Source organism: Loxodonta africana, chromosome 3 (genome assembly GCF_030014295.1).
Source record: "Loxodonta africana isolate mLoxAfr1 chromosome 3, mLoxAfr1.hap2, whole genome shotgun sequence".
In the NCBI taxonomy this organism is placed as follows: Eukaryota; Metazoa; Chordata; class Mammalia; order Proboscidea; family Elephantidae; genus Loxodonta; species Loxodonta africana.
In genome coordinates, this window is record NC_087344.1 from 198,562,817 (window position 1) to 198,587,297 (window position 24,481).

At 42.4% G+C, this 24,481-nt stretch overlaps 1 protein-coding gene across 2 annotated transcripts in view; it reads left to right on the forward strand.

Annotated features, from left to right (window-relative positions):
* Positions 1–2,216: 2,216 nt before the first annotated feature.
* HSD17B7 (hydroxysteroid 17-beta dehydrogenase 7) overlaps positions 2,217–24,481 on the forward strand; it is a 30,034-nt gene continuing 7,769 nt past the window's right edge. For both annotated transcript variants that reach the window (XM_064282884.1, XM_064282885.1), the window contains exons 1-7: positions 2,217–2,345; positions 5,638–5,841; positions 9,605–9,697; positions 11,454–11,568; positions 18,667–18,861; positions 21,227–21,331; positions 22,139–22,195. In XM_064282884.1, the coding sequence (XP_064138954.1) occupies positions 2,311–2,345; positions 5,638–5,841; positions 9,605–9,697; positions 11,454–11,568; positions 18,667–18,861; positions 21,227–21,331; positions 22,139–22,195 (804 nt within the window). In that variant the 5' untranslated portion in view covers positions 2,217–2,310. The remainder of the gene's footprint in view (positions 2,346–5,637; positions 5,842–9,604; positions 9,698–11,453; positions 11,569–18,666; positions 18,862–21,226; positions 21,332–22,138; positions 22,196–24,481) is intronic.

Below are 24,481 nucleotides of genomic sequence, written 5' to 3' on the forward strand. Positions count from 1 at the left end.
GATAAGGAGGGAGCTTCTTGGCTCAAGTTGACACATGAGACTATGTGGGCAGCTCCTGTCTGGAGCCGAGATGAGAAGGCAAAGGGGGACAGGAGCTGGTTGAACGGACAAAGGGAATACAGGGTGGAGAGGAGGAATGTGCTGTTTCATTAGGGGGAGAGCAGCTAGAACTACATAGCAAGGTGTCTATAACTTGTATGAGAGACTGACTTGATTTGTAAACTTTCACTTAAAGCACAATTCAAAAAAAAAAAAGGTTGGTGATTCTGAGCCTACCTAGTGGCTCTGCAGGAGAAAGACATGACAATCGGCTTTGTGAAGACTACAGCCAACAAAATCATATAGGGCAGTCCTACTTTGTCACATGGGGTTGCTATGAGTCAGAATCGACCCCACAGCACCCAGCAACAACAACAATGTTCAAATAATCAGGTTTTATTTATATTTATTTAGAATTTTACTGGTATAAGAAAAACCAAACCTGTTGCCGTGTAGTCAATTCTGACCCTATAGGACGGAGTAGAACTGTCTCATAGGGTTCCAAGGAGCAACTAGTGGATTTGAACTGCTGACCTTTTGGTTAGCAGCTGAGTTCTTAACTACTGCACCACCAGGGCTCTGAGAGCATAAAATAAATATTTTTAAATGATTATAATTTTTTTTAAAGAAAAGAAACCATAATTAAAAAAAAACAGAATAATGTGAAATAGAAAGTTAATGGAAAACAAGCCAAATAGAACTTACTAGAAATGGAAAAAAACAGTTTTAATAAATTATTTGCTAAAATTGATGAATTAAAATAGCAGAGTAAGACACAGCTAAAGAGACATTTAGGAAACTGGGCAATAATTCTGAAAAAAAATCACCTTATCAGCAACACAGCAAGAAAAATATGAAAGCAACCATGGCTAAGAGGACATAGAGGAAAAAACGAGATCGAATATACCCCCGGTAGCATTTCCAGAGGAGAATAGAGAAAGAATGGAGGAGGAACAATATGTAAACAGTGTAATGACTGGGAAATGATCAAAACTGAATAAAACCCTAATTCTTCAGATTGCATAAGCACCCAGAATCCTGAGAAGAACAAATAACAAATCCACACCTTAGGCACATGGTAGAGAACAGTGAAGATATGTAGATAAATATCACGAAGTGCCATAGTTCTAGGAAGGACAGGTAAAAAACAAATTATTTTTTAAGACAAATCTTACTAGGCTAGTTGGTATCAGACAAATCAAAACCTGTAGGATAGTCAAACTTCAGAACAGATTATCTCAGTCTCGTATTTTTCGGGGATCATTGTGGTTCATAAATAATTAAAACTTTGGGAGACCATGAAGTAGGTTAAAGTATTCCCAGTAGTTTGGTATATGACGTGTTACTTAAAGTGTGGACACCGATTGGTGATGGTCCCATTACCAGTCCACCATAAATACAGAACTCTAGAAACATTAGAAAGAGTAATTTTGTATTGAATTTAATAATAAAAATTAGGGCTTGTATGTATATATATGTCTTTTGCGTTTTGTTTTTATTTTACTAGTAATTAATTTTTACTGCATTTTCCAGAAATACCTATCTGGGACGGTTTGGAAAGACAAACGGGTCATTTACCAGACAGTCTGAGACGCACTGATGTAGGGGGTTACAGTCCACGACTCAGACTGTCCTATGAAGTTCTGGGATTCTCTGACTCCATGCTGTATTCCAGGTTTTGAAGACAGGTGATTTATGTATGATTCTTCCTACAATTCTTAATACAACCAATGTTCACCTTCCCAAAGACGATTCTTTACAGGAGGAAAACGGCACAGCGTCTGGATTCACAGATCCGAAAAGGAAGGAAAACTCAGTAGACAGTAATCACAAAACTTTAGTTCCTAAACCTAAATCTTTCCTCTGAAATATGAAGCTTTGGTGCACATACTCACTGACCTTCCTGCAATGAAGGGCCACCCAGAGGTGCCAGGGCAAAGATCGCTTGCGTGCCACCCATGCCAGACAAACGCTGCGCGGGCCACGAGGGAACACCTGGGGCCTGGAAGGCCCGGGGAAGCGGGGATTGGCCAGGGCCGCTGCGTCACGAGGCTCCGCCCCTCGGCCTATCTCAGCCCACCCCGGCGGAGCCCGGCTCGGCATGCAGCTGGATGAGCCGGGTGGGCGGGGCGCGGAGTCGGTGACGCGGGGCCGTGGGGCCTCCCGGATTGGAGGAGGGAGCGCGTGGGCGTGGCCTGGGCCGACAGCTTTAATACTTCGGAAAGCCGACCCGGGTTTCTGCTTTACTGCTTTGACTGGGAGTGTCTGGCGATGCGGAAGGTGGTTTTGGTCACCGGAGCGAGCAGGTGAGCTCTCCCTCGCGAGAGGCGGGGGTGGCTCGGGGTTCCGAGGGAGCAGGAGGTACGGGCCAGGGCGACCTGTCATGGACCGACCCCGGGGAGCCCGCCCTGACCTTGCCTCACTGGGGCCTGGGACCGAGACCTTGCCCCGCACTTCTCTGGGAACCCCACGGCTCGAGGCATGAGGCGGGGCGGCCCCTTGAGGTGTTCAGTAGCTGGTGCTTTGAATTAAACATGAAGATGGAAAGGAAAACTGGAGCGCTGGTATGCGATGAGCGCCGCGGTGATGACCTTTGGTTATCAAGGGAAAACGGAATTTGCCAGGTCGAACCTCGCCCCCTCCCACCTTTGACATCCTCTTAGGTATTTCCCTGTAGGGCCTCGGTTCAGTCTTGACCTTTAGGGCTGTGTCTTGCACTCCAGGCGTTTTATCTGTGCGGAATTCTTGCCCCCAGCCAAATTTCAACATCCTCGAAAGTTAAGATAAAAGACGGGGGTGGAGGGGCGGGGGTGGGGGGGGCGCTCATTGCATCTAGCACGGTGCTAGACACCTAGCATATACTCCAGAAACCCAGAGAAAAGTAACTTTTCCTATTAAGGCGCGGTAGGGTTTGCAAGCAGCTCATTCTAGAATTTATTTGGACACTCACCCTCTTCTTTTGGCTATTTTACTTCTCATTTGCACTTCCATGAAACGTGTGGAGGATGAAACTAACCACACCATTTTCTACTTGTTTCATTTGGAGTTTTTGAGGCGTTAAGACAGGATATGTGAAAAGTCATTTAGAAATTGGTCCACTTTTCAATATCTGTTGCTGTTGTGAGTTGCCAGGGAGTCGATTCTGACTTCCGGTGCCCCCATGAGTGCAGAGGAGAACTGCTCTACAGGGTTTCCAAGGCTGTGGCCTTTCAGAAGCAGATTGCTAGGCCTGTCTTCTGCTCTAACCACATCTGTATTAACTAAGCTCAAAAAAAAAACAAAAAAAAAAAACCAAACCCACTGCCTTTGAGTCGATTCCGACTCATAGCGACCCTATAGAACAGAGTAGAACTGCCCCATAGAGTTCCCAAGGAGAGCCTGGCAGATTCGAACTACTGACCTCTTGGTTAGCAGCCGTAGCACTTAACCACTACACCACCAGGGTGTCATTGCCATTGAGTCGATTCCTACTCATAGCGACCCTATAGGACAGAGAACTGCCCCGTAGGGTTTCCAAGGAGCACCTGATGGATTCAAACTGCCAACCTTTTGGTTCGCAGCCCCAGGCAGCATGGTAGGTGTCTGCAACAGGCAGTGTTTTGAGTGTGTCCTCTCATGAGCGACTTTAACAACTGACGTGGTGCTTCCTATGTAGTAGGTGTTTACATAAGTCAGGACTATTTTTGTGTATGTTTTTTTACATATACTGTGATGTGTGTGTGGAAACCCTGGTGGTGTAGTGGTTAAGTGGTCAGCAGTTTGAATCCACCAGGTGCTCCTTGGAAACTATGGGGCAGTTCTACTCTGTCCTATAGGGTTGCTATGAGTCGGATTGGACTCGACGACACTGGGTTTGGTTTTGATTTTTTGGTGATGCGTGCAATTGTGTATGTGTATCAAGGGACTACTATTCTCAAGGGAGGATGAATAAAACATACATATATTTGGTGCTCTGTGGGCAGGGCGGAGCCCTGGTGGTACAGTGGTTAAGAGCGCGGCTGCTAACCTAAAGGTCGGCAGTTCGAATCCACCAGCTGCTCCTTGGAAGCCTTATGGGGAGCCCTGTAGGGTTTCTGAGAGTTGGAATCGACTCGACGGCAGTTGGTTCGGTGTTTTTGTTGTTGTTGTTGGCAGGGCCAACTGCCTAAATGTGGAAGGGGCAGTCTGAATGCAGCCTGTTGCCCTTTACTGTGATCTATTAATGAACTTTGTGCTTAGGACCAGGTATGTTGGCCTGGTTTCTTGGATAGGATGTGACTATGCACTGACTCGTTTTTCTGGGGTGTCCTAGCTTTTGCTAGTATATCCCTCCCCGTTTGTCCTGAGCACAGGTCAGCATTTTCAGGAACTGCTTAGCTAAGTGTGTGTAGTATATGGCACCTGGCCAACCCCACTGCTACATCTGTTCCCAGCAGAGAGGGAATAGGACCTGCCTGCAACACAAAAGGTGTGCATCCAGGCCATCTCCATGTATTGGCTGCAAAGCCAGACCCAGTGGCCAGGGAGAACCAGTGTCCACTATTTCAGCTGATTTTGTTCTGTCCCTTCTCTATATGAGTGTTGTTCCATCCAGTGCCTGTGTGACTTGTGTCTTTCTTGGAGACCCCGACACCTGCAAACCATGGAGTGGGTTGACATCCCAGGGCTGCTGCTTCTGATGGCAAGCATTATTGTGCTCTTTGCTATCCTCCATGTGGTGGAGCTCCTACCCTGGAGGAGGTCACAGGTATCACCCGCTCAACACTAAAGCATCTACCTCATTCATCTTTGGATTACTGATACTGCCAGGGTCTTTTGGGGATTCTGTCACTTTGTCTGCAATCAGCTGCAATCTTAACATGAGAACATCTTACCCAGGCTTTCGCTACTATCAGCCAAGCTGGTCTGACTGACCCCAACTACTGCGCAGCTTCACAATCCTTTTTCTGAAGCAGTTTGTCTTTGAGCGGTGTACTCATCCCTGCGGGTGTTCCTTGGCTTCATATTTCCTCTCTTCCTACAATCTACTTAATCATGTTGAGTTCTTTCTCATCTTATTGGTTATTTGATCATACAGTTGAGAGGGACTTGTACCTCCTGCCATGTTACTGATGCCTCTTCCTGAAAGATTCATCCATTCCCTTATCAGGGGTCCCTGGTGCTCCTGATAGTGAAAGATGAAAGACCCTTGCCCTTGAGGAACCTGGCACCAAAGTAAAACATGCACACAGGAAACAGCTAGTAAGATGCCCTCTTCAACCCTTGCTGGTGATGATGTTGAGCCACTTTCGTGGGTGACGTAGTAAGTGCAAAATGAAAACCAATGGCAGAATAAACTGTATTAATAGAAATGGTAAAGGACAGCTTTTATTTGCAGTGCAGTTACTGAGTCTCTGAGTTGTTGCAGAGTAGAAGAAACACAAACTGGACAGCGTCCTGTGCAAGTGATTGTTAGAGTGTGGGGTTCCTCCTCCGTTAAATAATTTTTGAATCTTCTCTGTCTGCCTGGAGTCCTGATTACAACCAAAAGTGGCAAAATTAGTTTTCGGATCCAGAGAGAAATGCTACTTGACACCGTCCCGCATCACGTGTTTCCTGTGCTTGAATTGTCCTTTTCAGTGGCATTGGCCTAGCCCTCTGCAAGCGGCTGCTGGCGGAAGACGATGAGCTTCACCTGTGTTTGGCGTGCAGGAACATGTGCAAAGCAGAAGCTGTCCGAGCTGATCTGCTGGCCTCTCACCCCACGGCCGAGGTCACCACCGTGCAGGTGGATGTTAGCAACCTGCAGTCAGTGTTCCGGGCCTCCAAGGAGCTCAAGCAAAGGTCTGCCTCTTGTTGGCACGTTTTCTCTCATGTGATTGTATAGCATGTTGTTCGATAAGGCAAGAAAGAATAGGAGATCCTGAAAAGGAATAGGCACAGTGTGAGAAGTTACGCTAAGGAAATCTGTATGATGTGAACCCATTCCTTCTCAGTACCACGCTCATGGTCACTATCATCGTTATATCTCAGATTTCTCTGGTATTTCTGAGTACATGCTGATGTGACACTAATGTAATTCCTTAGATATCTCAAGGCAGTTTTTAACATCTATTCGTTAAGTGGGTTTGACAGGTACTGACATTTATCAAGTGGAGAGACTGAGACTGATTAAGATAGAGGAATCTGCCTAAGAAGGCCATCTGACTTTGTATTGATTGGGTTGGACTTTGTGTTGATTAGGTTGGACTTCATATTGATTGGGTTGGACTTTGTGTTGTTTGGGTTGTTCCTAGAGCCAAGATCTTCTCCCTGCATCTTTAGGGATTTTCCCCTAGGCCAGTAGCGGTTTGTTCACATCACACAGTAATTGGCATGTAATAGGCATTTAATAAATATTTGGGGAGAGAAGACAGGTTCATTTTAAATTTTCAGAGGAATTTATGATCAGAAAAAGTTAAGAACCCTGTGGTAGTCCCTGCTGAGCCCTATGGCTGTCTGGAATAATTAATGTTCAAGCGTTTTTGTAATTGGAGCCCTTAAGAAACAGGAGCTACTTTATTTCCTTGGAGGGTAAAATGCAGCACAGTAGAAACAAGTAAGATCCTATATCTTGCTAAAGGCAGTTTCTGAAAAATACTTTGTCTGCATTTTATTTACGTTAACTGATATAGTCATTTGCATCTCCCTGTTCTAAATGCACGAGTTATAAAGCAAAGGCCAAAGCGCTTTTCTCTCCCCAACTCATTGCAGCCTTGGCCCTTTGGGAGTGTGGTTTCTCTCTCCCCTACTGCTGAGCTCTTAGGGTTTTCTCCACATCATTCCTCTAAAAAACTCAGATTTTCTAGGTTCCCGTTTCATATAAACTGTGATATGTTCCACATTCCCTACTCCACCATAAATTATAGTCTCCAGGTCTGAGAAACTGCTCAGAAAATGTCATTACAGAGTTAAGAAGTATAGAGTCAAAAGAGAAGTTAGGAGTTTCAAGTCATATTTTCAGATGTCCTTTCCCCAAACCTTCTTAGCAAGCTGGGCAGCTTGCTTGTTTTGTATAAATTTAGTCATATTTTCTTATTGAATGAAAAGAACCTTTATTTTCAGTTAATAATAGCCCATCCTAATACAGTTGACCTTTGAGATTTTAAGTTTTAACATTTGTATTGACCACTCTCAAAGGTTCAATATAGTAAGTTATCATTTTTATGTAGCGTGGATTTAAGCCAGTGAGGCTGGTTGATAGAAAGGAATGCTAAGATGGTAAGTGAGCTGTCCCAGTTACCTGTCATCCGTATTTTTGTGAAGCTTTGATGTATTTCTTTAATCCTCAAAACAGCTGTCTTTGAGATGGATGGTATTATCCAAATTTAGGCGATGATGGCTGTAGTGATATTCACAAATTTGGGAATATGTGACTGTGTCCAGATAGATCCCTTGCTTATGTCAGGGATCTATTGCACTTAAAAGCCCGAGTGGATATCTTTGGGCTGGAAAGTAAATTAGGGCTGGGAGAGAGCTTCCAGGTACCCAGAGCATCACTCTCTATGACACATGGTCTATCTTTCTGTCGTATTCTGTTCCATTAAGAAATCAGACCAGTTGCCAGCAAGCCGACTCTGACTCATGGTGACGCCATGTGTGTCGGAGTAGAACTGGTGTCCATAGGGGTTTCAGTGGTTAATTCTTTAGAAATAGATGGCCAGGCCTTTTTTTCCAGGCACCTCTGGGTAAACTCAAATCGCCAACCTTTTGGTTAGCAGCTAAACATGTTAACCATTTGTACCACCCAGGGACTCCTTAGTTTTGTTAACCCACAGCTGTTGAGTCGATTCCTTCAGCTCTAATAGATATGTGTAAGTAAAAACTAAGAAGAAACAATGGTTCTGCTTTTTCCAAAATGGAGCAATTGTGTCAACCATTTAATCTTTCAGAGTAGTATGTTATTTTACTGAAGCCAGACCTTAATTTGGTTTCCTGGTGCAATTTCCTCTCTTTGCTGAGGATTTCATCTCCATTCCTAGCAAAATATGTTAAAATCCTTTTTTTTCCTAAATTTTATTTGTGTTGTGTTTGTTGTTGAGAATGTGCATAGCAAAACATACACCAATTCGGTAGTTTCTACATGTGCAATTTAGTGACATTGATTACATTCTTCGAGTTGTGCAGCTATTCTCACCCTCCTTTTCTGAGTTGTTCTTCCCTCATTAACATACAGTTACTGCCCCCTAAGGTTCCTATCTAATCTTTCAAGTTGCCATTGTCAGTTTGATCCCATATAGCTAGTTCTTAAAAGAGCGTAATGCTCAAGGCAGGCATTTTTTACTAGTGAAGCTAAAGTCTTGTTCAGTTTTAAGATGACTTCAAAATATGTTAATGTTCTTAAATGAAAGTTTGCAAATTAGATAATGGAACACCAACAGTGGATGGACCCACGGTGTCTTCATGGCATTGATGTAGATGACCTGATGGTATCAATATCACCATTTTAAACACTCTATTTAGTAATTAGAGTCATCTGCAAATTATTTATAGGATGGTCAAGAAATGTGTGTAAGTGATCTGTATTGGTAACTATGTATGTAGTTAAAGAAGCCTGATTAGTAGCTATTGTCCCTGTTATCCTGGGTGATACAGAGGACACAGAGACCTGTGCGGTACCTAAAATTCTAGGAGATATTCTGAATAATCATGGTGTCTAAGAGTATCATGAGAACAGGCTTTCCCTATCTCGAACCTAGTTCAAAAGGGTACACGTAGACTAAGGCTTCTGTAGGTTTAAAAATGAAAACGCTCTCTCAAGTCAGCAGTTCACAATTCCCCCCATGACAAGTGACCTTGAGGAAGCCTACCAAGAGTACCTTAACCCCATTCAGCTTTTGAATCTCATTGTTTGCTTGTGACTTTTCCTCATTTATGATCTTTAGCACCTGCCCATGAGCACGAAGGCTTCCACAGAGATCTCCTGCTTTAATAGATCTCTAGGCGTTCAGGTTCCAGCATTATAAGGTGAGGCCAGATGAAAGCCAATATTACACAAACTTCATTAACTACAGGAGGACATGAATTTTAAAAAAAGTAAAAAACTTGCTAAGACCCGAAGGAGAGCGAGTTTAATAGAGAATTATGACAGTACCTGCTATAGAGGACAGAAATGGAAGGAGCGTTGACAGAGGCGGCTTGACTTCAGAGCCCATTATCCGTTGTGACTGAGTTGATTCCTACTAATATCAACCCTATAGGACAGAGTAGAACAGCACCACAGGGCTTCCAAGGAGTGGCTGATGGATTTGAATTGTCAACCTTTTGGTTAGCAGTCTGAGCTCTTAACTACTATGCCACCAGGGCTCCATTAAAACCCATTGGGGTACCCTAAATTCTATTTGAAGCCAGCCTTAAAAAGAAAAAGAATGCTCAAATATTTACCCTGACTAAAGAAAAACTGTCGAGAAAAAAAGTAGCGTAACCCTGATGTATTATATATTATATTCCCTTTAGCTTGCTGTGACCAACTTTTTGGTTCAGAAACTGTTTTCCATCCTTTCATAGGCCTTCTTTATTCTCGTCATTATAGAGACCTCACAGTCTCATCTTCCTGTTTTACTTGCAGGTTTCAGAGATTAGACTGTGTATATCTAAATGCTGGAATCATGCCTAATCCACAGCTCAATATCAGAGCACTTTTGTCTGGCCTCTTTTCAAGGTAAGTTCCATTTTCTAGATGAATCGATTGTGGGGAAGGTCTTCAGTTTTCTTGCTAGTTTTGTCCTCGGTATTTTAAGTTTTGGGGGGTAAAAGGTGAGGGTGTCGAGAAGGATGAAGACATAGAAGAGGGATGTTGCCACCACGTCGTGAAAAAAAAAAGCATCTTTTGTGGGGAATGTGACAAGTCATGGCTCTTATGATGTTCTAGGTTTCTGGGACATTCCAACTGGTTGGATTTTTCAGAAGGTCATCTTCTGTCCTGCCCGAATGTATCCATTAGCAAGAACATTTCAGAATTAGGCAGGGTTCTCAGTGAGACCCCAATACCCAGAAAGGCTACTTCTGACATTTCCCAGTTGTATGTCAGGTGCTCTGACCAGTAGGCTGGGGAAATGCAGAGGACTAAATATCTTCCCGGGAGATCCTCAGCCCACATGAGTATAGTGGCACAACCCATGGTAAGAAAGAAAGTTTATTTTACAACCCAGTGCACGTGCTCACAAATAGATTTTCTTACTCCCGTTGCATGCTACTTACTACACTGCTACTTTCGCTTTACTTCTCTCTCATTAAAACAAAACAAAAAGAACCACTGGTCTCAAGCTACCTAGGTGATCTCACAGCAAAATATTGTATTAGTGTGTTTGATACTTCAAGAAGTTCCACTAGAAAAAGCAATCTGTTTAATTTTGTTCAGCAACTAAACATCAGTCTGCGTAGGGAAGACTTTTTCTCTGTGGCATAGCTGTTATTCCCTCAGAATAATACCTGTAAACTGATTTGGAAAGAGGTTAAGAGAGTTTTGGCAGCAGATTTTTGAGAGACTCAGGCTCCTCTGGCTGGTATGAGCTGGAGGAAGAAAAGCATTTCTTAAACACCTGTGAAGTGCTAAGCGCTGTGAGAAGCGCAATAGATACATCTTATCGAACGCTCAGGATAACCCAGTGTCTTAGGCTGGGTTCTCTAGAGAAGCAAAACTAGTAAAACGTACAAATACATATACATTAAAAAAAAGAAAAAAAAAAACCCACTGCCGTTGAGTCGATTCCAACTCATAGCAACCCTACAGGACAGAGTAGAACTTCCCCATAGAGTTTCCAAGGAGCGCCTGGTGGATTTGAACTGCCGACCTTTTGGTTAGCAGCCGTAGCACTTAACCACTATGCCACCAGGGTTTCCATATACATTTATAGAGAGATTTATATCAAGGAAATAGTTCATGCACTTGTAGAGTTTGGAATGTCCCAAGTCCAAGTCCAAGTCTGTGGGTCAGGCTGGAGGCTTCTGATTCACATGGCCGCAGGGGCTGGCAAACCCACGATTGGCAGGTCAAACAGCTGGGCTCTGGCTCACAGGCAGCAGAGACGGACACCCGGTCTGGGAAATAAGTACAGTCCACTCTCATTATTTGCGATAGTTATGTTCTGTTAAGTTCCTGTGAACACTGAGCTAGTGAATACCAAACCAGCTGTATTTGACCTCAGCTGGGAACGTACATTTTGCCACTTCACACTTGTGCGTGCCTGCAAATGACCACAAAAGCATCCAAAGTATTGATTTTGGGTTTACAAATAAATGTTAGCAAGTAGGGAAATTGGCAGACATAGAATCTGGAATAATGAGAATTGACAGTGATTTAGTCTTATCATTACAGAATCAAGGAAACTGTCGTGTTTCTTTGGGGCAGGGGAGTCTCTTCAGTGTCTTCAGTTAAAGAAGCTTAAAAAAAGTCATACATTTGTCTTCTCTCTCAGAAAGGTGCTTCATATGTTCTCCACAGCTGAAGGGCTGCTGACGCAGGAAGACAAGATCACTGGCGATGGGCTCCAGGAGGTGTTTGAAACCAATGTCTTTGGCCACTTTATCCTGGTAAAAAGATTTTGGGCTTAATAAGCCAACACTTAACGTTATAATCCTAAAGGTTTGCATGAATACATTACAGTGGTATTTTGTTAATCTTGTTAGTTTGTGGCTTGCATTCTCTTTGAGAACTGAAATTGGCCACTCTACTCTTTGAAAACATAGCTTCCCTAAAGCAGCCTGTTTATTGTTTTTTCTGTTGACACCAACTCGGAAGAGCAGAGGGAGAAAGTGAGAAAGAAACAATGTATAGAAATGAGAAAAAGTACACTGCTCCTGTTCTAAATAGTCTTTGAAACTAGGCTTGTCATCAGACAGAATGGGGTAGCAGGCAAGTCATTATTAAACAATAATCCATAGTTAATTTTTCATTATCATCATTTCTGATTTCTTACACATCCATGTTGTTGTTGTTAGGTGCCATTGAGTCAGTTCCAACTTACAGCAACCCTATGTAAAACAGAAGGAAACACTGCCTGGTCCTGCACTATCCTCACAGTTGTTGTTATGCCTGAGCCCATTGTTGTACCCGCTGTGTCAGTCCATCTGGTTGAGGGTCTTCCTCCTTTTCGACGACCCTCTACTTTACCAAGCATTATGTCCTTCTCCCCTCACACGTCTGTCAGTTTGTCGTACTGTGGGGGCTTGCGTGTTGCTGTGAAGCTGGAAGCTATGCCACCGGTATTCAGATACCAGCAGGGTCAACCATGGAGGACAGGTTTCAGCTGAGCTTCCAGACTAAGACTAGGAAGAAGGACCTGGCAGTCTACCTCTGAAAAGCATTAGCCAGTGAAAACCTTATGAATAGCAGCGGAACGTTGTCTGATATAGTCCTGGAAGATGAGCCCCCTAGGTTGGAAGGCACTCAAAAGTTGACTGGGGAAGAGCTGCCTCCTCAAAGTAGAGTCAACCTTAATGATGTGGATGGAGTAAAGCTTTCGGGACCTTCATTTGCTGATGTGGCATGACTCAAAATGAGAAGAAACAGCTGCAAACATCCATTAATAATCAGAACCTGGAATGTATGAAGCATGAATCTAGGAAAACTGGAAATCATCAAAAATGAAATACAACGCGTAAACATCAATATCCTAGGCATTAGTGAGCTGAAATGGACTGGTATTGGCCATTTTGAATCGGACAATCATACAGTCTACTATGCTGGGAATGACAACTTGAAGAGGAATGGTGTTGCATTCATCATCATCAAAAAGAACGTTTCAAGATGTATCCTGAAGTATAACGCTGTCAGTGATAGGATAATATCTATACACCTACAAGGAAGACCAGTTAATACAACTATTATTCAAATTTACACACCAACCACTAGGGCCAAAGATGAAGAAGTAGAAGATTTTTATCAGCTGCTGCAGTTGAAATTGATCGAACATGCAATCAGGATGCATTGATAATTACTGGTGATTGGAATGCGAAAGTTGGAAACAAAGAAGAAGGATCAGTAGTTGGAAAATATGACCTTGGTGATAGAAAAAATGCCGGAGATCGAATGACAGAATTTTGCAAGACCAATGACTTCTTCATTGCAAATACCTTCTTTTACCAACATAAACGGCGACTATACACATGGACCTCACCAGATGGAACACACAGAAATCAAACTGACTGCATCTGTGGAAAGAGACGATGGAAAAGTTCAATATCATCAGTCAAAACAAGGCCAGGGGGCGACTATGCAAAAAACCATCAGTTGCTCATATGCAAGTTCAAGCTGAAACTGAAGAAAATCAGAGCAAGTCCACGAGAATCAAAATATGACCTTGAGTATATCCCACCTGAATTTAGAGACCATCTAAAGAACAGATTTGATGCATTGAACACTAGTGACCGAAGACCAGACGAGTTGTGGAATGACATCAAGGACATCATCCATGAAGAAAGCAAGAGGTCACTGAAAAGACAGGAAAGAAAGAAAAGACCAAGATGGATGTCAGAGGAGACTCTGAAACTTGCTCTCGAACGTCGAGCAGCTAAAGCAAAAGGAAGAATTGATGAAGTAAAAGAACTGAACAGAAGATTTCAAAGGGCGTCTTGAGAAAACAAAAATAGAGTATTATAATGATATTTGCAAAGAGCTGGAGATGGAAAACCAAAGGGGAAGAACACGCTTGGCGATTCTCAAGCTGAAAGAATTGAAGAAAAAATTCAAGCCCCAAGTTGCAATAGTGAAGGATTCCATGGGGAAAATATTAAATGACACAGGAAGCATCAAAAGAAGATGGAGGGAATACACAGAGTCGTTATACCAAAAAGAATTAGTCAATGTTCAACCATTTCAAGAGGTGGCATATGATCACGAACCGATGGTACTGAAGGAAGAAGTCCAAGCTGCTCTGAAGGCATTGGTGAAAAACAAGGCTCCAGGAACTGATGGAATATCAATTGAGATGTTTCAGCAAACAGATGTAGTGCTGGAGGTGCTCACTCGTCTATGCCAAGAAATATGGAAGACAGCTTCCTGGCCAACTGACTGGAAGAGATCCATATTTATGCCTATTCCCAACAAAGGTGATCCAACCCAATGTGGAAATTATAGAACAATATCATTAATATCGCATGCAAGCAAAATTTTGCTGAAGATCATTCAAAGACGGCTGCAGCAGTATATCGACAGGGAACTGCCAGAAATTCAGGCCCGTTTCAGAAGAGGATGTGGAACCAGGGATATCATTGCTGATGTCAGATGGATCCTGGCTGAAAGCAGAGAATACCAGAAGGATGTTTATCTGTGTTTTATTGACTATGCAAAGGCATTTGACTGTGTAGATCATAACAAACTATGGATAACATTGCGAAGAATGGGAATTCCAGAACACAATTGTGCTCATGGGGAACCTTTACATAGATCAAGAGGCAGTTGTTCAGACAGAATGAGGGGATACTGATTGGTTTAAAGTCTGGAAAGGTGTGTGTCAGGGTTGTATTCTTTCATCATACCTATTCAATCTGTACGCTGAGCAAATAATCCGAGAAGCTGGACTATATGAAGAAGAACGGGGCATCAGGATTAGAGGAAGACTCATTAACAACCTGCGTTATGCAGAAGACACAGCCTTGCTTGCTGAAAGTGAAGAGGACTTGAAGCACTTACTAATGAAGATCAAAGACCACAGCCTTCAGTATGGATCGCACCTCAACATAAAGAAAACAAAAGTCCTCACAACTGGACCAATGAGCAATATCATGATAAACGGAGAAATGATTGAAGTTGTCAAGGATTTCATTTTACTTGGATTCCTAATCAGCAGCCATGGAAGCAGCAGTCAAGAAATCAAAAGACGCATTGCATTGGGTAAATCTGCTGCAAAGGACCTCTTTAAAGTTTTGAAAAGCAAAGATGTCACCTTGAAGACTAAGGTGCGCCTGACCCAAGCCGTGGTATCTTCAATCGTATCATATGCATGTGAAAGCTGGACAATGAATAAGGAAGACCAAAGAATTGACACCTTTGAATTGTGGTGTTGGCGAAGAATATTGAATATACCATGGACTGCCAAAAAACGAACAAATCTGTCTTTGAAGAAGTGTGGCCTGAATGCTCCTTAGAAGCAAGGATGGCGAGACTGCGTCTTACATACTTTGGACATGTTGTCAGGAGGGATCAGTCCCTGGAGAAGGACATCATGCTTGGCAGAGTACAGGGTCAGCGGAAAAGAGGAAGACCCTCAACGAGGTGGATTGACACAGTGGCTGCAACAATGAGCTCAAGCATAACAACGATTGTGAGGATGGCGCAGGACCGGGCAGTGTTTCGTTCTGTTGTGCATGGGGTCGCTATGTCGGAACCGACTCGACGGCACCTAACAACAACATGTCCTTCTTCAAGGACTGATCCCTACTGATAACATGTCCAAAGTATGTGAGACACAGTCTTGCCATCCTTGCTTCTAAGGAGCATTCTGGTTGTACTTCCTCCAAGACAGATTTGTTCATTCTTTTGGCACTGCATGGTGTATTCAATATTCCTTGCCAACACCATAATTCAAAGACTTTAATTTTTTTTAGGTCTTCCTTATTCATCGTCCAGCTTTTGCATGCATACAAGGTGATTGAAAACACCATGGCTTGGGTCAGGCACACCTTAATCTTTAAGGTGACATCTTTGGTTTTTAACACTTTAAAGAGGTCTTTTGCAGCAGATTTGCCAAATGTAATGCATTTCTTGACTGCTACCTCCATGGCTGTTGATTGTGAATCCAAGTAAAATGAAATCCTTGAGAACTTCAGTTTTTTCTCCATTTATCATGATGTTGCTTATTGGTCCAGTTGTGAGGATTTTTCTTTATGTTGAGGTGCAATCCACACTGAAGGCCGTAGTCTTTGATCTTCATCAGTAAGTGTTTCAAGTCCTCTTCGCTTTCAGCAAGCAAGGCAAGGCAGTATCATCTGCATATCACAGGCAGTTAACGAGTCTTCCTCCAATCCTGCTGCCCTGTTCTTCTTCCTGCAGTCCAGCTTCTCGGATTATTTGCACAGCATATAGATTGAATGCGTATGGTGAAAGGATACCACCCTGATGCACGCCTTTCCTGACTTTAAACCATGTAGTATCTCCTTTTTCTGTTTGAGTGACTGACTGCCTTTTGGTCTATGTACAGGTTCCTCATGAGCACAATTAAGTGTTCTGGAATTCCCATTCTTTCCATAGTCAGTAAAACACAGGTAAACATCTTTCTGGCATTCTCTGCTTTTAGCCAGAATCCATCTGACATCAGCAATGATATCCCTGGTTCCACAGCCCCTTCTGAATCCAGCTTGAATTTCTGGCACTTCCCTGCGGATGTACTGCTGCAGCCACTTTTGAATGATGTTCAGCAAAGTTTTACTTGTGTGTGACATTAATGATAAAAAAAAGAAAAAAATGATACTGTTCAATAATTCCTGCATTAGACTGGGTCATCTTTCTTTGGAATAGGCATAAATATGGATCTTTTCCTGTCGATTGGCCAGGTAGCTGCCTTCCAAATTTTAGTACAGACAAGCGAGCACTTCCAGCACTGCATCTGTTTGTTGAAACATCTCAACTGGTATTCCATCAATTCCTAGAATCTTGTTTTTCACCAATGCCTTCAGTGCAGCTTGGAATTCTTCCTTCAGTACCATCGGTTCCTGATCACGTGCTATTTCCTAAAATGATTGAATGTCTACCAGTTCTTTTTGGTATAATGACTCTATGTATTCCTTCCATTTCTTTTGAGGCTTCCTGCATAGTTCAGTGTTTTCCCCGTAGGATCCTTCAATACTGCAACTCGAGCCTTGAATTTTTTCTTCAGTTCTTTCAGCTTGAGAAACACTGTGCATGTTCTTTCCTTTTGGTTTTCTGACTCCAGGTCTTTGCACATGTCATCATAATACTTTACTGTGTCTTCTGATGCCACCTAACAACAATATACTTTATTCAGATTTCCTAAGTTTTCCCCTGATACCCTTTTTCTTTGCCAGGATTCATTCCAGGATATCATATTATTTTTAGTCATCCTGTGTCCTTAGGAGTCTCTGAGCTATGGTGGTTTCTCAGGCTTTCCTTATTTGAGATGACCTAGACAGTTTGAGGATTACTAGTCAGGCATTTTGTAAACTGTCCCTCAACTGGGCTTTGTCAGATGTTTTTCTCATGGCTAGACTGAAGTAATTTGATTTTGGGAGGAAGACCACATAGGTAAAATGCCATTCTCATTTCATCATATTAAGGGTTCCTACTATCAATCCAGTTTATCATGGTTGATGTTTATCTAATCACCTGACTTCAGAGAGTGTTTGTCAGTTTTCTCCACTGTAAAGTTAATCTTATTTTTTCACTTTCCATGCTGTGCTCTTTGGAAGAAAGTCACTATGTACAGCTCACACTTAAGGAGTGGGGAGTTGTGCTCAGCCTCCTTAAGGATGGATTATCTACACAAATTAAGGAGCCCTCATGGCACAGTGGTTAAGTGCTCAGCTGCTAATGGAAAGGTTGGCAGTTTGAACCCTCCAGCTACTCCACGATAGAAAAATGTGGCAATCTGCTTCTGTGAAGCCTTGGAGACCTTATGGGGATGGTTCTACTCTGTCCTGTAGGGTTGCTATGAGTGGGAATTGACTCAGCAGCAAGGGGATATACATAAATTATTTGGAATTCTGCATAGGAAATTTGTCTATTTTCCTTCATTTATTTCTTTATTCAGTAATTTATTTATTTGTATCCATATGGATTTATGCTATTTATTTTACACTTTGGGTTGTAAATACTACTTTATTTTGTTGCTCAAATTGTACCAACTTTGGCCATTGGGAGCTGTTTCAGTTGGCTCTTGTATCCAGGCTCATCTTGTATATTCCCTGCCCCAGCCCTAGAATCAGCCATTAGCCATTTCTTCTAGGAGTTCTGGCTGCTTTTATTGGAGAATAGTGTTAGAAACCAAAATATGGGTGCTAGGTGTACTCATTGCTGTTGAGATATCAGTTGCTTATAGATGCTCTCAGCCGACAGAACAAGGATATATATGTGCATATTAACTGAGATATGAGATATCAGTTGCTTATAGATGCTCTCAGCTGACAGAACAAGGATATATATGTGCATATTAACTGAGATATGTATACATATCTATAAATATTTTTATATGTAGCCATCTTTATATTAAGCTAAATATGAGTTCATACTGATGTCTTCAACTCTAATCTATTGTCACATGAATCATTCTGGCCTCCTCCCCTTGCTTATCTATAACCTCTCACTCCAACATTTGAGAAACTTGGCTCTCACCATCCTCCACCGATTTATTGTTCTATTCTAGTATACATGTAAAGTGGTTTCCAAGTTGTTATCCTGTACTCTCCCAGTAGGAGCTCTGGTGGTGCAGTGGATAGGCACTTGGCTACCAACCAAAAGGTTGGCGGTTTGAACCCACCAGCTGCTCTTCAGGAACAAGATATGGCAGCCTGTTTCCGTAAAGGCTGTAGCCTTGGAAACCCTGTGGAGCAGTTCTACTCTGTTCTACAGGATAGCTATGAGTCGGAATCGACTTGTTGGCAGTGGGTTTGGCTTTTTCTTTTCAGACTATCCCAGTAGTTTTGATATGTGTTTGTTTCATTTATCCCCGCACTCAGTTTCGGGAACTGGAATCTCTCCTCTGTCACAGTGACCATCCATCTCGGCTCATCTGGACGTCATCTCGCAATGCAAGGAAATCTAACTTCAGTCTCGAGGACTTCCAACACTGCAAAGGCCACGAACCATACAGCTCTTCCAAATACGCCACTGATCTCTTGAGTGTGGCTTTGAATAGGAACTTCAGTCAGCAGGTGAGACCTATCTCAGTGATGTGGGAATAGCAGGGCAGTGGTTTCTTAACGACAGATGAGTTCCTCGTAAAATGGCTAGCCTCCTTGCTAGCTGTTATAGTTTGTTGTTGTTGTTATGTGCTGTCGAATTGGTTCCAACTCATAGTGACCCTATGTACAACAGAACGAAACACTACCCAGTCCTGCACCATCCTCATAATGGTTATTATGTTTGAACCCATTGTTGCAGCCACTGTGCCAGTACATCTTATTGAGGGCCTTCCTCTTTTTCATTGACCCTCTACTTTACCAAGCATAATATCCTTCTCCAGGTCCTGACTCTTCCTGATAACATATCCGAAGTATGTGAGATGAAGTCTCGCCGTCCTTGCTTCTAAGGAGCATTCTGGTTCCTTCTTCCAAGACGGATTTGTTCATTCTTCTGCCAGTCCATGGTATATTCAGTATTCTTTGCCAACACCACAGTTCAAAGGTCTCAGTTATTTGGTCTTTCTTATTCATTGTCCAGCTTTTACATGCATATAAGGCGACTGAAAATACCATGGCTTGGGTCAGGCTGCACCTTAGTCCTTAAAGTGACATCTTTGCTTTTTAACACTTTAAAAGAGATCTTTTGCAGCAGATTTACCCAAGGTAATGCATCGTTTGGTTTCTTGACTGCCTCTTCCATAGGTGTTCATTGTGGATCCAAGTAAAATGAAATCCTTGACAACTTGAATATTTTCTCCATTTATTTTGGTGTTGCTTATTGGTCCTGTTGTGAGGATTTTGTTTTCTTTATGTTGAAGTGTAATCCATATGGAAGAGCTATTGTAGTTTAGAATGTGCAATATTTTTTCTTGAGCAGGATTGCTACGAAGACAAGATAAGACATAAATGAGACTGATAGATGATATACGTGAAAATGTTAGGGCAGAGATAATTAGCTTCTGACCTCTTAGGTATATGTGGTTCATCACTGTTCTGTAACTCTTCAGGACTTACATGTAAGAGAATGATACTAAAAACAATAATAATAATAGCTACTATTTAATTACTTGCTATGTTTCAAGCAAGGCTTCAAACCGGTTCAGTTATGGCCAATGAAGCGAAACTAGAACAGACCTGAATTTTTATAAAAAATCACACAGGGCCCTTTCTATTAATATAAGCTTTGTGCTAATTGGGGCTTTCTCTATAAGACTGAACTTTCTAAAATGACAAGTCCAATACGAAGGACAAATATAGTGATCTTCAGTTGGGGAAGGTCTTTTTGGACCCACACAGAGTACTTTGTTCCTCTCTGACACCAGTAGTTCCCACCTCAAGATAAATGTCTTATGTAACTTCAGGGAAACAGACATAGACTTCAGGTTTTGCTATCCATGTTTGTTAGACAAGAAACTGCCTGAAGGCAAGGACTGTACTATATACATCTTGTTATCATAAGTGTCTTATTTTGATTGATAAACTGATCTCCAATTCAGCCAATTCCATGGAAAACCCAGAGTAAATCAGGCTCTACTTTTCTACTCCAAGCTTAGTTGCCCATGTTCTTTATAAGTGTCTTAGTTATCTAGTGCTGCTTAACAGAGATAGCACAAATGGATGGCTTTCACAAACAGAAATTTATTCTCTCACAATCTAGGAGGTTAGAAGTTCAAATCCAGGAAGCCAGCTCTACGGGAAGGCTTTCCCTTTCTGTCAGTTCTGGGGGAAGGTTCTTGTCATCAATCTTCCCCTGGCCTAGGAGTTTTTCAGCAGAGGGAACTCAGGTCCAAAGGACAGTCTTCACTCCTGGTGGTTCTTTCTTGGTCATTATGAGTTCCTTCATCTCTCTGCTTGCTTCTCTCTTCTTTTATCTCTTGTAAGATAAAAGGTGATGCAGCCACATCCCGGGAAACTCCCCTTACCTCTGATCAGGCTGTGACCTGAGTGAATGTGTTGCATCTCACTGCAATTCTCTTTAACATAGCCTAATCTTGCCTCATTAACCACAAGCAGAGATTAGGATTTACAACACATAGGAAACTTACATCAGATCACAAAATGAGGATAACCACATGATACTGGGAATCATGGCCTAGCCAAGCTGACAAATATTTAGGAGAGGACACAATTCAATCCATAATGGTAAGTTTCTTGACAATAGAGACTTTATCTTACTAATATTTTTATCCTGAGTGCCTCTCATAGTTGACTCTCAGGATAGAATTCTTAAACTGAAATGGTCCACCCAGCATTTAGGTCAATTCAGAGCATAGATACTTCATCTCTTGGCTTCTTGGCTCGTCTGTGTATCTCCTTTATTAGCTAGTGTATAGCTAGGACTGAGTCAGCATACACTGAGTTAGAATCTTATCACTACCCCTTTCTGTGCTCCCAGGGTCTGTATTCCAGTGTGGTATGCCCAGGCACAGTGCTGACTAATCTCACTTATGGAATTCTACCTCCCTTTACATGGACACTGCTGATGCCTTTCATATGGCTGGTAAGTGATGGACATTTTTTTTCTTAGTTTACTAGGTCTGTTCAGTTTGGGACCAAAAAAAAATGCATTTAAGGGTTAGGAAATGATTTAAAGAAATTGAACCCGAAAGTGGCCAAATTCCATTTAAGTTGAGGTTTTAAAAATGTACTTACTACATAGCCGCTGCTTCCTACTACCCAGTAGTACAAGAGCACCACCTTCTGAGTATCCCCTTCTCTTTGAGGGAATGTTCCTTTGCTCACATGCTGCGGGTCTCGAGGGTTCTGCGATCGTATAATGTTGGGAAACCTGTGTCAAGCAAGGTTAAACTGTACTGCTTTGGGCTTTCAGTGGGGTAGTGTGGAGTAGAAGGTCCCAAGAAGGGGATGATTGTGCATCGTATGACCGTGGCACCTTGTTTTCCCTTGCTGTTTGTTTTGTGAGCATCTTGCAGGACTAGTGTTCTTCCAGCACACATTAGAAAATGCTCCTTTTAGGATAAAATGTCCCTCCTTGTAGAACTCAGGGAGAGATGGCTTCTTTATTCTTTTTTTTTTGTAATGTTCCTCCATTATGGGAAACGTAGAAAAAAGATCAGAAGGAGGAAATATACCTTCACTGTAAAGTAGTTGACTTGGGGTAGTGGGGATTAAGTGCTATTTCTTTTTTAGACTTCTTTATTTTTTGGTACTTAAAAAATGTTTTATAATAAGAAATGCAGATTTTCTTTTTTAATATTTAAATGAATAATGCTTTTGTGACTGTGTTCTAAACAACCACAGACTCTTGTAAGTGCCTGTCGAATGACTATGGTTTTCTTTCCCTCAGCTTCGCTTTTTTGCACATGCTTTCACCTTGACGCCGTACAATGGAACAGAAGCACTGGTATGTTACTAGAGTTTCCAGAGCTTGTTCAGTGGCTTAGCAGATGCAGAAACAGTTTAAACAGAAAAGATAGTAACAAAATAAACTCTGAGAATACTTGGGCTCCTCATCAGGACCAACGTGGGTGCTAGCCTACATGCAAAGCATTAAGAGTAAAGATTGGAAGTTTAGCATCTGCCATGGCGTTGGATACTATGGTTGTAGGGAAAGAACATTTATAGAAGCAAGATACACCAGCAGCTAGAGAATAGACAGAGCAATGGAGCAGGAGAGGGACAGGCACAGCCACATGGTGGTGGGAGGGCAGTCATTGAGTGGTTTCCATAGAGAAGGTGCATCTTATGGAACAGGAGTTAAAAACAAACAAACAAACAAAAACCTGTTGCTATTGAATCAATTCTAACTCATGGCAATCTGCTGCAGTGTGATGAATCACTTTTATATGGTCTTTCTCATCATGGTCTTGTAACTCCCATGCAATGATTGGGTGGGACTATGCAAATAAGGTGCATGGAACCCAAACGAGGGGATTGGTCAGTTTTGCCTTCCTGCTAGGTTTAAAAGAGAGCCAATTCCAGAGCAGAGGGGGCACCTCACTACCACCAAGAAGAAGAGCTCGGAGTGGAACACATTCTTTGGACCCAGGATCTCTGAGCTGAGAACCTCCTAGATCCAGAAGACAGATAGCTAGAGCTATAATACCGGAGACAGCATAAGACCTCAAGAAATGGCAGCAGCAGAACCAGGAGACCAGCACGAGACAAAGTGGTGGGCTTGCCGGCCCATGGAGCAAGGTCACTATAATGGATGTGCTGACCCACAGAGCAAGAAGGCCGAGAGCCTTCAGGCAAGATGCTTCCTGGCAGAGTGGGGTGCCTCCAGGTACTTGTTGGTGGAGTTAGGCTTGCCAACCCATGGAGCGAGAAAGCTGAGCACCTTCAGTCCAAGACTTACTGACAGAGTGAGGTGTCTCTGGAAACTTGTTGGTGCAGCAAAAGAGCTTCATAACACTTGCCAAAGCAGGGCAGAGGCCAGGCTGAGGGGTCAAAGACCAGAGAGATGCCTGCTTGCCGGCATGGCCAAGAAGTTGTCATAATCAAAGAACTGTATCCTGAGTTGTTCCTGACCCTGAATTGTCACCTGTTACTTCCCTAATAAACCCCATAACTGTAAGTATAGTCTGTAAGTTCTGTGTGGCCATTGCAATGAATTATCGAATCCAGCTGAGAAGTAGAGAGTTCTGTGGGAGGGGCGACTGGTGTCAGAATTGGTAAAACGGTAGGAGAAAAAAGGTATGTCTGACCTCCACCTCATAGCAGTCAGCCTTGGGCTGTCGATGCTGATAGTGGTTCTCCTTCTCCCTTGTGAAGTTAGATGAGCAGGTCAGATGATGCTGCCACCATTCCATTTTTATAGATGTGTTACAGAGTACAACTGTACTGTATAGGGTTTTCTTGGCTATAATCTTTACAGATTACACTGACATTGTTGATGTCAGATAGACCTTGGCTGAAAGCAGAGAATACCAGAAAGATGTTTACCTGTGTTTTATTGACTGTGCAAAGACATTCGACTCTATGGATCATGACATATTACGGACAACATTGCAAAGAATGGGAATTCCAGAACACTTAATTGTGCTCCTGTGAACCTGTGCATAGACCAAGAGACAGTCATTCAAAAAGAACAGGGGGATACTGAGTGGTTTAAAAGCAGGAAAAGTGTGTGTCAGGGTTGTATCCTTTCACCATACTTATTCTATCTGTATTCCGAGCAAATAATCTGAGAAGCTGGACTATATGAAGAAGAATGTGGCATCAGGATTGGAGGAAGACTCATCAACAACCTATGATATGCAGATGACATAACCTTTCTTGCTGAAAGTGAAGAGGACTTGAAGCACTTACTGATGAAGATCAAAGACTACTGCCTTCGGTATGGATCGCACCTCAACATAAAGAAAACAAAAATCCTCAGAACTGGACCAATAAACAACATCATGATAAATGAAGAAAAGGTTGAAGTTGTCAAGAATTTCATTTTACTTGGATCCACAATCAAGACCCATGAAGAAATCAAGAAATCAAACGATGTGTTGGGCAAATCGTCTGCAAAAAAAATTCTTTTAAGTATTGAAAAGCAAAGATGTCACTTTGAGGGCTAAGGTGCACCTGACCCATGCCATATTTTCAATCGCTTCATATGCATGTGAAAGCTGGACAAGGAGTAAGGAAGACCAAAGAAAAATTGATGCATTTAAATTATGGTGTTGGCAAAGAATATTGA